We start from the raw sequence: 17,509 nt of genomic DNA, 5'->3' as shown, positions 1-17,509 counted from the left end.
TTGTGAAAAAAATCTTATCAGATATGATTCAAATTTTAGTAATATTCTTATTGTATTTTTGTTCCAATACTGTATCCATCTACAAATGCCTTTTAAGTTGAATAAATTCTACAGTAACTACAATATAAAGTAGTTTATTTATTATAACTACAACACTAAATTGTCTGTTTTTAAGTTTTCTTTTAGCGCAAATGCATGTCATAGTAGGCGCAACTAAAACATCTTTAACATAATTAATGCATTCAATATAAATACACTTTGAATACCATTTTGGTATTTTGCTAAAAACAATATCCTGTAAAGTGCAACCACAAACAAGACTTTTAGGGCCTTATTCTAGTTCACTATTTCTGACAAAATCCTTCTTAGATGGACAAAACCATGTGCACTGCAGGTGGGGCAGATGTTACTTGTGCAGAGAGAATTAGATTTGGGTGGGGTTTTACTTCAAAGTTAGATCTATATTGCAGTGTAAAAATAAAGCAGCCAGTATATACCCTGCACAGAAACACAATAACTCACCCAAATCTAATTCTCTCTGCACCTTTTACATCTGCCCCCCCCCCCCTGCAGTGCACATGGTTTTGTCCATCTCAGAAGGATTTTTTTTTTTTTTTCAGAAAGAGTGAACTAGAATAAGGCCCACAGTCAGGAACATTTGAAAAAAACGCCACAGAAAATAAGATAGTTCTATTGAGGAAGAAATCTGGATGGATAAGATTTTATATAGGAAATGCTCTTTTATCTATTAAGTGATCAGTTAATGTTTTTGCAGATTTCATGTCTGAATGACCAGATCAGTAACATATTATATTAATAGGGTTACTCAGCAAAGCATGCATGCCTCTTGTAGGGAATAACTCCACAAAGGAATCACGGCGTTGAATGAATTCAATGAGTAAGCTTAATTGTAGCTGTTATAAATAGAAGAAGAGGCTGCAGAATGTGAGTTTGAAATGCAGAGGTGGCTCTTAAAGTAATGTTCACATGGCATTATTATTTCATGAATAACCACTTCATGGGCAGAAGGGGGCGGGGATGCATACTCCATGATTACTTAGTATTATTCAATTGTAATTAAATAAACAATTATTTTAATCAAAACCAATTGTATGGAGATCACCTGCACAGAATTTTTTTACTGTCAATGTCTTTAAATGCCAACGTTGCTGCATCCGTTAAAAATGCCAGTGTCGCTTACTGTAACTAAACTTCAATGAATTGACCTTGCCGTATTTGTATTTATTTACACTAAAAGAGCAGTCGCTGTGAGCACTGATGGAGTTTTTAGCAGATGTTTTGTAGGATCGCTCACAGCAACATTGGCGCTCAAAGGGTTAAAAGAAAGAAAGTTACTGTCGCCCATCACACTCACTAAGATGCAGTGTAGAAATAAAATCAAACTTCTGATTTGTTGCTACTGGTAATAATATATTTTACCTGAGTGTAATTATTATTGTTTGTGCACCAACCTCAATGTTAAAATAAATGTCTTATGTCTAAATTGAGTGACAGAAGGATGCAGTATATAAGTTAAAGATTGGGAATAAATAAATCAAAATGCACAGTAGAATATTAGAAGCAGATGTATTAAACCTTAAAAAGAGAGACACGCAAGGGTGCTAAAGAGTATTAAATGCCCAGCAAATCAGCTCCTCTCATTTTTCAAACAGTATATAACATGACAGTTAGGAGCTGATTGGCTGCATGTTTATCATTCCTTATCACCTTAGCATTCATCTCTTTTTAAGACTTAATACATCCGCCCCCCCCAAAAATGCAATAGAAACTAATCTTAAATAATGATTGGTGATCCCCCTCAAACACTCCCGGAACAGCAAGTATAAAGTCGCAAGTGTAAAAGTTTTGCCAGAGATTAAGATGTAACATAGTAATTAAAGCTGAAAAAAGACGTTAGTCCATCGAGTTCAACCTACTGTATCTGACATGTAACTACTGACTACAGTAAGTCATATCTATAGAATCCCCCTAGTGGCCAAAGATGTATCCAGTTTTGATTTAAATTCATTAACAGTAGTTGCTGTAACTACCCCCACCGGCAAAGAGTTCCAGAATGTTACTGCTCTAATCCTCAAATCCTCTTCTCAATTAAATGTCTTGTGAAAAAGGTTGCATGGAACATTGGGGAGACTCATAGGCTCTGGGGATGGATATTAATATTCAACTATTGGTTGACAAGCTGTTTTAAAATTTAGCATCTCAGAAATTCAAACTATGTTGACTTACAGTACTCTAGATGTAGACACAATATAACTCTTAATCACTGTACACACTAGTTGACTTTCACCTGAAAGCTGCTTAGGTTTATTTTCTGATTGGCTATCTTCATGAAAGCCACCCAGAGTGTACGGGGCATCCATGGGCAGTGAGCGCTGATGCTTCCACATCATTGCTGTCAGCAAAAACTCATCTGTTGGTATTACTAGCAGATGAACGAGGGAGTGGACAGCTTCCCATAGCGTCCCGCCATGGAAAGCCTTCCACTCCGGGGAAAATCTCTGGGCTGTGGTAAAAAAAGCTCAGTGTTTTCAGGCCAGTGAATTTCTCCATCATCGGGCACCATACACACTGGGCAATATTGCCCAGTGTGTATGGACCTTTAGGGGTTTATTTATTAAGATGGGAGTTCTATTGAAAATGGGATTTTGCTATGGGCAACCAATCAGAACCTACTTTGTATTTATTTAGTACCAATAGATAGAATCCATCCCATCTTCAATACAACTCTTATCTTAGTAAGTAAACCCCATTGGGCCAGATGCACTAAGCTTCAAAAGTGACGTGGCAGGTAGGAGCTGATTGGCTGGTTATTTATCACTCTCCATTTAATCACTTTTGAAGCTTAGCGCATCTGACCTTTTATGTGAATTTTTATTTAGCCTTTACTATCAATATAATAAAACATAAGTTGGATAGATGGTGTATAGTATTAGCAATATACCAGGTAGTCATTCCAAGACTGAATGAAGGAAAATATTCACTTGCTACGCAAGTGTCTTCCAAAAGTGGACATGAAGATACAGTTTTTCCATAAGAAGTGGAAGAGAAAGTTGTGCTACTGTAGCTTGACATTTGAAATTCCTAAAATTTTAAACCATTTTGTAAAAGCTATGCTTGCTCTAATATCTAATATAAGTACTCTCTAATATCAGTGCTGGCACTACTCCACTCCCAGATATACAGCCAGGATAAGTGTCTGCTGATGTCCTGAAGACGAGAGTGAGAGGTGAAGGTATTGGGGCAGCGTGGATGGTGTAATGGTTAGCATCACTGCCTCACAGCACTGAGGTCATGGGTTCGATTCCCACCATGGCTCTAACTGTGTGGAGTTTGTATATTCTCCCTGTCCTTGCGTGGGTTTCCTCCGGTACTCTGGTTTCCTCCCACATTTCAAAAATATACTGGTAGGCTCCCAACAAAATTAACCCTAGAATGTATGAGTGTATATGTGGTAGGGAATATAGATTGTAAATTCCACTGGGGAAGGGACTTATGTGAATGTTCAACTATACTCTGTAAAACACTGCGGAATATGTGTGCGCTATATAAGAAACTGTTAATAAATAAATGAATAACATTACTTTTGACCAGCATTTAAGGTGAACTGAAGCTATGAAAGGTAAGGCAAAGCTAAGTTCTGTATCAAGGTGTTACAGTAAATGCCTGGAAATTGAGTAGGGAAAGAGCATATTTTTTCAACATTACGAAACTGAAGTCAACTTTACTAGCAAAGAAGCCTGGATGTGACGAACAAAGCAGAAGATGGGACAAGTTTGATGCAAATGTGCTGAAGTACTAACTAATGTCACATTTTACTAATAATTTGAGAGACATGAGTATTGGCTAATCTCACGTAATGGCTATAGTAACTTTATGAAGGGGAATGGTACATTAAATTCAACATTTATAAATGTTTGGCTCAGATGGAAATAATATTAGCAAAACCAATGTTGACAAATTAATCAAATTAAAACACATTAATATTTACTACTTAATTTAAGATAGATATTTTTTTCTTTATACAGCTCAACTTACAACAGCCTGATGGAGGAAGCATCCAAGATGGAGAAGATAAAGTTCAGATATATTGTGCAAATTTATGGAATTTGCATTAATCCTTTTGGCATTGTGATGGAATTCATGGAAAACGGGTCCCTAGAGAAGTTGATCCCTACCCACACCCTAAGCTGGCAGTTAAAGTTCCGCTTCATCCATGAGATAGCTCTTGGAATGAACTTTCTCCATATTATGAATCCTCCACTTCTCCATCTAGATCTAAAACCTGGAAATATTCTTCTGGATGAGCATTTGCATGTAAAGGTTGGTGGCGATTAAATAAAAAATTGATATAAAATACCAATTTTAATTTCCTTTGACACTTTTAAAATACTTCTAAAATAATGCCAATTTTTTGTACTCAAAACACTTACATTTTATACTTTATAATCCATGATTATTTAGATCTACATTGATGTGTTTAGAGGAGATGAAACAAAAATTTGTTTTCAATGTTCGCAATCTTATGCTAGAGACGACTACAAGATTCTTAAACCGTTGAGTGCCAAATTAATTTGTCAAAATAGGTATGAAAAATGCCAAGCAAACACTTTTATTCATCATATACACCTGTAATATTTACCGTATATAGCAAATATAAACTTTTTATTTTAAGTTATATAACAAATGTGAGCAATGCTGACATTTTTAGTGGATATTTTGCACATCTGTCACGGAGATGTTGGCAATCAAAAGGTTAAGATGGGTTTTGTATGTCGACATTTGGATTGTGTCTATATTTTGAATGTGGAGTTTTTTTTAAATCCTACAATTAAGACTGCTGGGTCTAATCCCACCTTTGATACCTAAAAGATAACATGTATTTTTTTAATAGGCTTAACCCTTGAGCTCCAAATTAATTTGTCAAGCCAAGCAAACATTTTTATTCATCATAATAACCTCTAATGTTTACCTTTTATAGGAAATATAATCTTTTTTTTACACAACATTTTTTATTTGAATTTATGTAAAAAATGTAAGCGACGCTGGCATTTCTAGCGGATAGTTTCAACGTATCTCACAGAGAAGTTGGAGCTTAAAGGGTAAATAAACATTCTGTGATCGATGTAGCCCAGTTTAATTTTAGGAGATCATGATCTTTCAGAATATGATGTGTTTTTGGTAATTTTCAGGTACGGTGAATTGGAGAAAGTCCTGATAAATTTGTAACAGGCAGGATACGGGCAAGATTTTTTAAATTTTTGGCAGAATAGATGTATGCAAAGGTCTAAAGCCTAGATTCTCAAATCTGTCAAATGTTAGCCTAAAGGGGGACCTCAGACAGATGCAAAGTTTATTGGGTACTTGTTTCCTAGAACGGCCACAATCGTGAGTGATCGTGGCTCTTAATTAAGGGACACGATCCTCACGATGTGGCCGATTTTTTACACTTTTTTCACTTTGATTGACAGAAATCGGGTCAATCGGTCGGTCGCGACCAATTAAAATCGGCCGCGATGCGACCGACCGATTGACCCGATTTTTCCATAGACTTCAATGTTAAAAAATCTTTTAACATTGAAATCGGGAGGATCTTGTCGGTCTTGTGCCATTATAATGGCACAAGATGAGATGGACTTGATTAAGTCCATCTCACATAGGGAAAAATGTTAAAAAAGGTGAAATGGGCCAATATGACCCATTTCACATTTTTTATGTGCCCGCCATGACCCCACGATAGACGTCAACCCGAAGCGTGGCGAGCGCAGCGAGCCCGCGAGGGGCGGCGGTGCGCGTCCTCCGACCTTTTCATTCCCCTACTATCCACTAGGGCGTGGAGTGAGAATAGAATAGTGTGGCGAGCGCAGCGAGCCACCGAGCCCGAAGCGTGGCGAGCGCAGCGAGCCCCGCGAGGGGACGCGTATACCTGTGAAGTTAGACGCGTCCCCTCGCGGGGCTCGCTGCGCTCGCCACGCTTCGGGCTCGGTGGCTCGCTGCGCTCGCCACACTATTCTATTCTCACTCCACGCCCTAGTGGATAGTAGGGGAATGAAAAGGTCGGAGGACGCGCACCGCCGCCCCTCGCGGGCTCGCTGCGCTCGCCACGCTTCGGGTTGACGTCTATCGTGGGGTCTAGCCCACTTAGTAACATTTGTGGGGGCAATTGAAAATAATCAGGTGAAAAAAAAAAAAATCGGGTGAAAAATCGGTCGATCGGATCGGTCGCATCGTATGCGACCAAATCGCATGCGATGCGATCGATCCGATTTTTTATCTTACGACCACAACGATCTAAATCGTTGTGGCCGTTCTAGGAAACAAGTACCGTTTATTGGAATGGTGAATGTACTGTACTGTAGATTGTACCGCAACAGAACTGCACGGGATGCAGAATACTGGAGCACAGTGGAATATGGTAGCCGATTTGTTGTAACTGGGATAGTTGGCTGCATCCCGCAGTGAATAGGTGAGATAACAAATGTAGAAGTGTAGTGAGACACACAGGATTTGCAGTGCACATACTTTGTTATACTCTTGGATTATGAAAGAAGGAATGCTGTAAATATGAGCATACAGTAGATACAAGCTGGCAGTAGATGCAATGATAGCAGATAGTAGGTAAGGATACTGCTGGCAACATGATAGCTGAATACAGAATTGCAAACTGTAGGTAATCACACAGCGTGACTGGGTTTGAAGATTTTCACAGTGTGAGGTAGCTGTACACCAAGGGAGAGTTAAACAAAATCCTTTACAATAAGTCTAAATATATTCTTCACCTAATCCCCTCCTAAAAAACCCTGACAATTTCTGAGCATTTTTTGGAAAAACTGATTGCCAATTAAGTGGTTAATAAATTGTGTGAGAGCATGCACTTCCCAATCACTGCAGCTACAATAAAGGGTATTCAGATGGTATCGCTTACTTTTGGAAGTCAAGGGAGAACATATATACCGTCAGTGCTCGAAGTGGGCCGGTATACAACGGTATGGCATACCGGCACTTTTACTTCGAGCACTGTATACCATATGAAAGTGCATTGTGGATGGATGTGACCTCTAACGTATGTACAGTATGTTCAGTATACTGTAGATTATATTTATTTTTCTGAAATGGTCCACTGTTGAGGTATTCCATTTTTTCAAGGATTGTTCTCCCTGTTTATTCTAAACCATTATAGCATGACAAAGTAGACTCTTTTGCATGGGCAAGTTTGTGATTAAAACTTTTATTGTGAATCTACAGTAACTAGAAAAAAATTGCACCTATTAGAGCAATAGCATAAAACAAGTAATAAATATAATTAAAAATGTATTTATCTGACAGTCAACACAAAGACTTCTATTTTCTGTAGTCTGCAGGAAGTACAGATGATCTGGCAGTAAGGTTTATGTCTTGTAATTGCATAAATAACATGTTGCCTGTGTATAGGTTAATAAATAGAGACCCCGTGTCTCAGTTTATAGACAGACATATTATTAATGCAATGGCATGACATACATAAACCTTACTTCCAGACAATCTGTACTTTCTTTGCTGTGATTAGTCTATATTCACTGGAGCTGACAGCAGATACAGGAAATCTATCTAAAGCTGGGAGCCGCAGGCTGTGTGATATCTGAGAGGGGAGTGATGGGGATACTGGTCTGTCATGGAGAGTTACTCTGTGTAAAGGTGACTGAGAGCTCAGAGGGAACAGCGTAGTCAAGACTGTGACCACTTAAAACTGCTTAATTTCACAGGAAAATGATTATACGTTTAGGATCTTCTTCTAGTGAATATGACCAGTAGAGGGCCTGATTTCTGTGGAGATACTTATAATTACTGTAGAATAATTGTTGTACTGGGTGCCGAAAGACGCGCCAACGGTTTGGATTCGAACGGTCATTAGTCCGACATCGGAATTCCAACTGTTAAATACCCCAACAGTCGGGATCCCCACTGACAGGGACTATTTTCACTCGTGGGTGTCCACGACACCCATAGAGGGAGAGTAGAACCTGTGGCGAGTGCAGCGAGCCTCCAAGCCCACAAGGGGCTCTGTAGTGCCGTCGTTATTCCGATTTCAGTACTAATGACCATTGAAATCCCGACTGTCTGAGCATCATACCACACCTGTTGTAGACTAATAGTGCAGTGTAAGACAGCTCTCACTCACTGACGGTCACTTACTCCTAGGGCCGGGCTGCTCACACATGGGGGTTATGCTGGGGGGATATCAGACCGGCCCCTCCGCTCACCTGCTCTACGGTGAGGGGGGTTTGCGGCCACTGCTAAACCTGACTCCACGAGGGGGGGGGGGGGCTGCTCCCGAGTCCCAAGTGCCGCCCTCCAGTGGCCAGCGCCCCAAGGCAAATGCCTAAAGCTGCCTAGTGGTGGCGCTGGCACTGCTTACTCCTCCCCTACCCACAATACACAGCCTTTTTTTGTGATTAGTAATGATAAGTAAGCACTGCAATTATTAATTATTAATACATAATTATTATTATTATTAATACATAAATGTAGTTCTGTAAGCCTATATTTTTGTGACATTTTCTTAACTTTAGGATATTTCCTGTGTGTTAATGCATAGGACAGTGACCCCAGGACAGCCACCTCAGTATCAATGGACATGCCCAATGCCCCATGTTTTTTTGGTGGAGCATAATATGCCGCTTAGTGGATTACCGTGTGACTCTCATTCTGTATAGAATTTCCCTGAAACAAATTTATAAATGTAGGAGTGTTTGCTCCAGCCTTCATTACCATTGCTGCAGTGTGTACACACAATGCAGACTGACGGGAACTCATTCTGATGTCGGAAGGAATCCCTGTCACTCAAGTGTGTGCCTAGCTTCACAGCATTGAGCACAAAAAACCTTATTGGATATTAAAGCCGACAGGTACATAATAAAAAGTAGGTTTTTTACTTAATTACATGCAGGTGCTTTTCTAATCTCTTCTATTCGGTACTCCTGTGAAAAAAAACATATATTCAAGATCACGGAATTATATACATGCACTACAAAATTGGAATACTGTACCTTATGCCCAGTATTCAGATAAAGGTACTCCTTACCTAGAACGGCGCCCATCGCGGGCATCGCATGTACATCGCATGCCATTATAATGGCATGCGATGTGACTGATGCGATGCCCGCGATTTTACATAGAAATGCATGTTAAAATATAAATCGCGTCGGTCGCATCGCATGCGACCAAAAAATAGCATGCGATGCGACCGTCGCGATTACCGCGATATTACATAGGAAACAATGTTAAATGGCCCAATTGACCCGATTTTACATAGGGAACAATGTTAAATGGCCCACAGACCCCAAATAGCCACCCTGAAGTGTGAAATGCCCCCCCCCCCCTCCGACCTTTTCATGCCCCCACTATCCACGTCGGTGTGGAGTTGAGAATAGAAAGTAGAAAGTGTGGCGAGCGCAGCGAGCCACCGAGCCCGAAGCGTGGCGAGCGGACGCGTCCCCTCGCGGGCTTCACAGGTATGCGCGTCCGCTCGCCACGCTTCGGGCTCGGTGGCTCGCTGCACTCGCCACACTTTCTATTCTCAACTCCACGCCGACGTGGATAGTGGGGGTATAAAAAGGTCGTAGGACGCGTACCGCCGCCCCTCGCGGGCTCTCGCTGCGCTCGCCACGCTTTGGGTTGACGTTGATCGTGGGGTGGCGTTAACAATTGGGGGGGGGGCATTTCACACTTCAGGGTGGCTATTTGTGGTCTGTGGGCCATTTAACATTGTTCCCTAAGTAAAATCGCGACCGACGCAATTTTTTACCTTGCGATGCCTAAGATCAAAATCGTGGGCGCCGTTCTAGGTAAAGAGTACCCAGATAAACACTATTAATGGTGTTGAGTCTGGTTTTATGTCTTATACTTGATAAAGTACTGTATGTAACGTTTTTTGGACAACCCTGACAAGTAGTGGTGTTACTGCTGTGTTACCTATCTCTTCTAGTATACCTTTTGATTTATGACACAGTGGTTAAGGTTTGTGATGGATTTATATTGCATAGATTGTATGTATTGGTTCTGTACAACACATTTTTTTTTAATTGAGAAAAGACAATACTGCTCTATGAAATATACAATAATTCTGTAGCTGTATATGCTGTTTTCTTCACCATTATCAGATCTTAGGCCTGTTAATTCTGTGGCCTGTTTTCTTCCAATACCACAATTAAGAAGTCCCTATAGATTGTAAGCTTGTAGCAGGGCCCTCTTATTTCCAAGGGCAGTATTCAATGAGGATAATTCGCCCTGCTTCACGTCGAATTTGTGCTATTTTCGCGTTGGAAGATGATTTTTTGGGTCAGAAAGTGAATCACCCTATTCAACGTGCACTTCTCGCCGTCTTTCTAAGTGATTTTCGCCGTGTGTCACCGTGTAGCAAATCACCATCTTTTTATGGTGAAGTGGAAATTGAACTTTTAAAATAAAGTTGTTGTTGTTGTTCTAAATTTGGTGTAAAAAAATCAGGAATTTTATTCTGTGAAGGGGCATGCTATTTTTATTAATGTGCTTATAGCACATGAATATATATTTAATTAAAAATATATATATATTTTTTTTACACATAGCAGCCAGCAGGGAGCCGGGAGCCGAGAGCCGCTCATTAGATATTCATTTATTCACTGCTCCCGATCATTACATACAGATGGAGCCGGGCTCCCTCTTGCTGGTGAATCGCCAGAACGTCACCGCTGGCGATCCGCCAGCAGCCCGGCTCGCCATCTGACTGAGACGCGCGTGCTTCTCACGCGCAGGCGCGTCTCAGTGTCCGTGCGCCAGGGCAACGGGAACCTGTCCGCTTCAGGGAGACGGACAGGTTTACGGGGGGAGGCGGGGAGGCGGTGGGGACCCCGGGTGACCGCCGACAAGCCGGCGGGGACCCGGGGTAAGCCGTCGGAAGGGGACGAGCGCATCTCATGCGCGCGTGTTCCCTTTCGCAAATACAGATGGCGGGTGGCGGGGGATGGCGTCACCATTGCCATCCCCTGCAAAGAAGAGCCCGGCTCCATTTGTATGCACGATCGGGTGCAGTGAATACCGGGTCCCCTGCTTGCTCTCCTGGGGGGCAGCCTGTTCTGCCTGGCTCCCGGGGAGCCCACCTCCCCCCCACATACGTTCTGGGGCAGGCAGGGAGACTTCCAACTCCCTGCCCACCACCGTCCTCAGGCTCCCTGCGGCGTCCGCCGCAGGGGTTCACATTCGAGGTCAGGGGCGGCGAGCCCCTGCCTCATTGAATAGTGTGTCAGTGAGGGCTCCAGCCCTCCGGAACATGGGGAATGTGCAGCGAATCCTAAACAGGATTTGCTGCACATCGCGATTAGGGACATTGAATACTGCCCCAAGTCTGTTAGTTTGTTTTATCTCTATTTACAATTGTAAAGTGCAACGGAATCTGCTATATAAGAACCTGTAAATAAATAAATAATAAATAAGTCGAACTCATGTGTTAAGTTGTGCAACATTGCTGTAGCAATCTTTCCATTGTCTGTTTGCACACCAACATGTGTGATTTACTGAGAGACATACATCATTTTGTTAATATAATCACTCATACTGCTGTGTTCCCTCAATTTTGTCTTACATAATACAGTACATGTTAAATATGAAATGCATACTATGTGAAAAACGATAGTACCTGGCAAGACAATTGGTGCAGCTTCGATGCAAATTCTGTGGCAAAACAAATGGTCATTTAACATGGCTTTATTTCAAAATATATAATACTCTTGAGGTCACAGATGACAAATTATTCATTTAAAAAAAAAAATGTATATAAAAAGTCTTTATATTGCCAGGACAAATCCATGACATTATTTAAAAGATGCACATATTGTATTTTTATGACCTTGAAATCAATGTTTTATACAATGACTGTTCCAATTCCCACATGTGCCTGACTGCATAGTAATGCTTTGTCCGTTATTCATTCTACTACATAACCAGGATTAATGTATTTCTACAATAAAAAAAATGTATGTTTGCAGTTTGTTGAACACTGTTTGTGTGTGTGTGCGCGTGTGTGTGTGTGCATATATATATTTTTTCAAAATATTTATTTGCATGTATTGAGTTTACATGTACTGGAATCCTCCTATAAATTATTTTCATTGGAAGTTAGCGTTGTACTGTTGCAGAGACACTGGCTCTGATAAAAGTAAAACCACATCTCAAGTGCACAAAACCGTGTTGCACTGTCGGTGGGGCAGATGTAACATGTGCAGAGAGAGTTAGATTTGGGGGAGTTATATTGTTTCTATGCAGGATAAATACTGACTGCTTTATTTTTACACTGCAATTTAGATTTCAGCTTGAGCAGACCCCATCTGAATCTACATCTCTCTGCACATGTTACCTTTGCCCCACCTGCAGTGCAACATGGAATGTACAGTACAGGGAATGTACTGGTTAGGCACTATGGGCCTTATTCTGGTTATTGCGGTCCATTCTGTCTTCTTTCGGAACTGACCGAACGCCACGCCGTGCAGACATTCTTAGAACACACGCCCACAGGTCGTCCGCATCCCTTCGGACGGACTCTCTAAGAAGAGGACCTCTTTGGACTTCATCCAAACGTGCGTGTGCGGTGGGAACACAAAGATTCTGCACGGTCTTACAGCGTCCGAACGGACGGGAAGCTGCCATACGCACCGAGTTGGTGTATTTCCGCAATCCTCCGTAATCTATATAACTATCTAATAATAACAAAGTTATGTCCATTGCTTGCAGTGTAAATGTGGGGCAGATAGCAACAATGCAGTAGTGTTTGCAGCATATATTGTAGTATTTTGTAATGGGCCATTTAGGCAGCAATGCTTCCAATTGAACCTGTGAAAAGAGTGTAATTAATCACTAATGAGTAGAGGAGTGGATTGTATTGTGGTCAGCTGAGAGTGCTTCAGGTGCGGGCATACTAATTGGGCGAACCGAATGCCTAGCGCATGAACCAGTGCTCTCCACAAACTGAAACTTGCTTATGGACTCCGCATATTTCAGGCGTGTTGGTTCGCTTGCAGTCGGTGTCCTGTCCAAATGCAAGCCTACCACAGTTCGTGCACTCCCACATGTACGCCCAGATTTACGCCCAGTTTTGCCCACTTTGAAACCGTGCCCTTGTGTACGCCCATATTTCCCAAGCCACTTCGGCGCACATTGGCTAGAACGAGTGCGGAGACACTACGTTGCACATGCGCATTGCGTTGCCTACGCATGCGCAGAAGGCTAGAAAACATGCTCTGAAAAAAGACGGAAAGGACCGCACCAAGCAGAATAAGGCCCTATGCACATGTCACAATTTTGACTTTCTCCATTTACCTATATTTATTAGATAGTCAGCCCCCACTCAGCCCTTCATGACCTTTTCTGCCCCCCTGCACGACATCTCCACCCTCATGCACACATCATGCACACTGTGCCGCGAGAGACTGATCAGCTGCTCCCAGAGTGCTTGGCAAGCCTTCAGCATAACAGGAAAACACTGCACTACCAAAATGTCCTCCACAGTGTTGGGATATATGCTCAGTGTCATTTTTATCTTTGTCATATTACGTAAACAACATTGTCAAGGGCAAGGTGTGTTTTCCTTTGTTCAGACTTTCACATTACACTTTACACTAACTTTACTCTAGTCTTTATACTATAAATGTACCACCTATGCAGACCATACCCCACAACACTGACCACACCTCCCATATCGCTCGTGTTGCTGTGTACTCTTCTATGGCATAAAATAGGCACAGGCCCTTCGTTAATGTTTTGGACACCAGATACTTGTTAGCTAGTGTAAAGTGGAGAAACTTCTCACTAAAACTAGATTCAAAATCTTATTATTGAACAACCTGTTCTACTCAGGGATCGGTGGCATGTAGCTATGCAATCACCTGAGGGGGTTGTCATTAGATTACATGTAGTAAGAATGCACTGTGTAGCCAGTTTGCTAGCTGAAATTGAGTGGTTTGCTTTCAACATTTTAGCAAGAACACCACAGCATACCCAGATATACATCACTCCACTGTTGGAAAGTGTCAGGGCTCTGGGTGTAGCTCATACTTGCCGACTTCTTCAAACTCCTCTCCGGGAGAAGCCCGGAGAGGAGTAAGAGGGGGGCGGGAAGAGGCTATGTTTTGGGGGCTTAGCGAGGCTGACATCACTAAGCCCCGCCCCCATGACTGGCAGCTGCAACAATTTGCGGGTCCGTGGATGGTGGGAGGGGTTAAAATGCGGCGAAATGATGCGAATCGCATCATTTTAGCCCCGCCCCCTCCCCGCGGACCCGCGAAATTCAGGGATTTATACCGCGGGGAAGGGGAGAACCAGGGCTGTGAGGAAAATGCTGGAGACTTTCCCCCCTTTCCAGGGGGCCGAGAGGGGGACACGATTTGCGGGACCCTCCCGGCCATTCCGGGAGGGTAGGCAAGTATGGTGTAGCTGTTTTCAAATAGTTGGCCAAGTGTGACGGATTTGTTGGTGTATGTGTCTGCTAATTGTTTTATCACTTATCTTTATTACCTATCTAATGTTTAGTGTCCGTGTGTAACCAAAACACTGCCGTCTGCTGGCAGCGAGTGAAACTACATCTTATTCTTTTTCACACATACAGAAACACAGAGGTAATCACATGATAGCAGACTAGCTATGAAATCTATGGCTTCAAGTGGGACCACTAGAGGCCACTCGACAGACCAAACTACTCCTTTGTGTGCTTAAAGATGTCATATCAGAAAGTGAAAGCAATAATTGCAGGGACACTGATCTGTTTCAAACTTGTTGGATATGGACAGAGGGAGCTGTGAAGACAGAGATTGGAGGTAGCAGCAGATAGGGACTAAGGGAGAGTTGGAGAGTTTCAATGAGTTATAGTGGTTCTGGAAAGTATTCACAGCGCTTCACTTTTCCCACATTTTGTTATGTTATAATCTGATTCCAAAATGGAATACATTTTCCCCTCAAAATACTACACATAATACCCCATAATGACTTTCCCTCTATCCTTAATAGTCTCCCAGTTCCTGCCCGTGAAAAACAGTGCCCCCTCTCCACCAGCACATTGTCTTCTTCAACCCCCCCCCGGTGGCATATGATGTCAGATGCTGGGGGCAGGGACGAGTATGGCACGGTGAGCGCTAATTTGCTAGCCGCTGCAGTTTCCTGTTGGTCACCAATCATGGCTAGTGATGCTGAGTTATTTAAATATTGACAATTAGATTATATCACTAAAACGTGTGGGACCATGGTGGTATAGCAGTTAGTATTGTTACCTCACCAAGATGCGGCATTCTGTCTATATTCTGATTGCCCTCCCATTTTTTTGGGTTTCCTACAGATGCTAGTGTACTTCTTTTTTCCCACAATGTGAAATCACAATAGTAGTTAATCTGTTATACATGGATGCGAGGGTCCAGAACTCAGACGCCGGCATACCGATATAAGTGAATCCCCACAGGAGTAATATAAGTATACTTACTTTCCCCATGCATCCCCCAACCCCAACCATCCCTTCCCAAAGCCTAACCCTAACCCTCCACCCACAGTCTACCCCCTAACCCTCCCTACTGCCTAAACCTAACCCCCCGACCCTGCAGCCTAACCATAACCCCCCAACAGCCCACCTAGTGCCTAAACTTAACCCCCACCTCTTCCCTGGTTTAATCCTAAACTTCCCGTATACTAATGCTTGGCATCCCTGCAGTCGGGATTCTGGCGCCCACATCCTCATTGACTCCTGGCCGCAGTCAGGATGCCAGCATCTGTATTGTGAATACTGTTTAACGGACTGATGTGTGTGTGTTAGGGCGTATTAACAGATGATAATAATAATAATAATAATAATAATAATAATAATATATTATTACCTGTACAGGACTGTGTCATTTATTTAAAATAAATAATAAAATATTTTTGTAGTTAAAAAAAATAAAAAATAAAAAAAGATCTCGAAAACAAAAATAGTCTAACTTCAAAAGGTGCCTTACTCCCCTGCAAAATATGACCAATCACGCAATGAGAAGGCGTACATTTTTCACTTTCCCGCCTTCATTTCACCTATATTAGTTTTCGATCTGCGTAGTCAGACGCCATTTGCATGTCAGACTAGGAGGAGTTCCTTTCGGAAGAACTGCATTCTGGGTGAAAATATGGATCACATGACAGAACAGTGCATCACGGGACAAATATAATAATACTTTAAAATCAAAAATAAATTCAAAAACATAATTAAAAGTAAAGAAACTTGGAAAAATGAAAGAAACACATTTAAAGCAACAAATGAATATAAAAAATATGGAAAAATACAAATAATTTTTAACATGTGGCATGGTTCCGCGGCAGAAAAAAAGCGCAATCAAAATGGTGAAAGTCATCCAAAGAAAAAGCTAAAAAGCATCAAAAGTAAAAGAGTGAATAAGCGAAATCATACCAAAGTGAAATTTACACTGAGATTACGAATATGCGAAATGAAGAATTCATCAGTTTTCGCAGTAAAAGGTCGAAAGAAACGAAACATTTACAAAAAGCAACAATTAAGATTCAGATGAGAAAACAATGTGTGTATATGCGATAACAATTCAAAGCCAAAAAAGTAGAAGAGATTCCGCTAAAAAAAACCTTAACGCCCAACTCTGAATACCCCCCTTTTTGGTAGCTGTCATGTTTGCTCAAAGGGGCACAGGAACAAAGTAAATACTAATACATTTATACTTTATCTGAAAAATATACAGTTTAGCTGTTACTCACTATCAGTGCTGGCAGAGGCTGATTTCTTTAACTAGATTAAACATCGTGGTAGAAAATACAGGACAGATCAACATTTGTTATGGTGTTTATTTTATGTACCGTTGCTGTGAAGCAGAACATTGACAAATCTGTTTAACGTTGATTGATGTTGCTTAACTTGCACTGTCAAGCTAAAATTTACAACATTACTTAAAATTCTGTGCACAGGGCCATTGTTAATTAAATACCAGATTAATGATAAAATAAGCATTAGGACATTTTAAGAACTCTAAGCAAAAGCAAGATTAGTTTCAGTGGGAAACAAAAAAAGTTTAAAGTACACAGTCACTCAAGCTGAAATGAGAAAACATGAAGTGCTCTGTGTCTACTGAATGAGTATGTTTATGGATTTGTAAGCCAAGATGGTGGCATCTGATTGGATGCAAAAATGAAACCTTTCAATGGAAGGAGTTCAGCAGATAATTAAATATCAGATGCATGTGTCTTCTTTCAGATGGTATAAAAACACAATTAATAAAAACCATCATGGCTTGTCTCCTTGACATATTCCAGTTGTTGAACAAGAAAAAGAAAATAATGACAGCGCCTGAACTGCTGAGGCCTATCAAACACCTAAAGATTCCTGAATCTTTAACCATACAACAAATACAAAAAGTGGTGTTTGTGGATGGCGCTGCAGTCCCCTCTTAGTGGGGTGATGAAGTCCTATCACCAATGGGAAATAAATCCAAAATTCTTCTGTCCA

The 17,509-nt window shown here is 41.5% G+C and overlaps 1 protein-coding gene across 1 annotated transcript in view; it reads left to right on the top strand.

The window, feature by feature from the left end:
• The window catches only part of ANKK1 (ankyrin repeat and kinase domain containing 1), a 104,711-nt gene that overhangs the window by 57,683 nt on the left and 29,519 nt on the right, over positions 1-17,509 (top strand). Inside the window, 1 exon segment of the mRNA XM_083161560.1 lies at positions 4,047-4,341. Within this exon segment, the coding sequence (XP_083017686.1) occupies positions 4,047-4,341 (295 nt within the window).

Source organism: Crinia signifera, chromosome 19, assembly GCF_055691185.1.
Source record: "Crinia signifera chromosome 19, ASM5569118v1, whole genome shotgun sequence".
Classification (NCBI taxonomy): domain Eukaryota; kingdom Metazoa; phylum Chordata; class Amphibia; order Anura; family Myobatrachidae; genus Crinia; species Crinia signifera.
The sequence above is the reverse complement of the archived record's forward strand: the minus strand, read 5'-3'. Positions and strand labels throughout refer to the sequence as shown.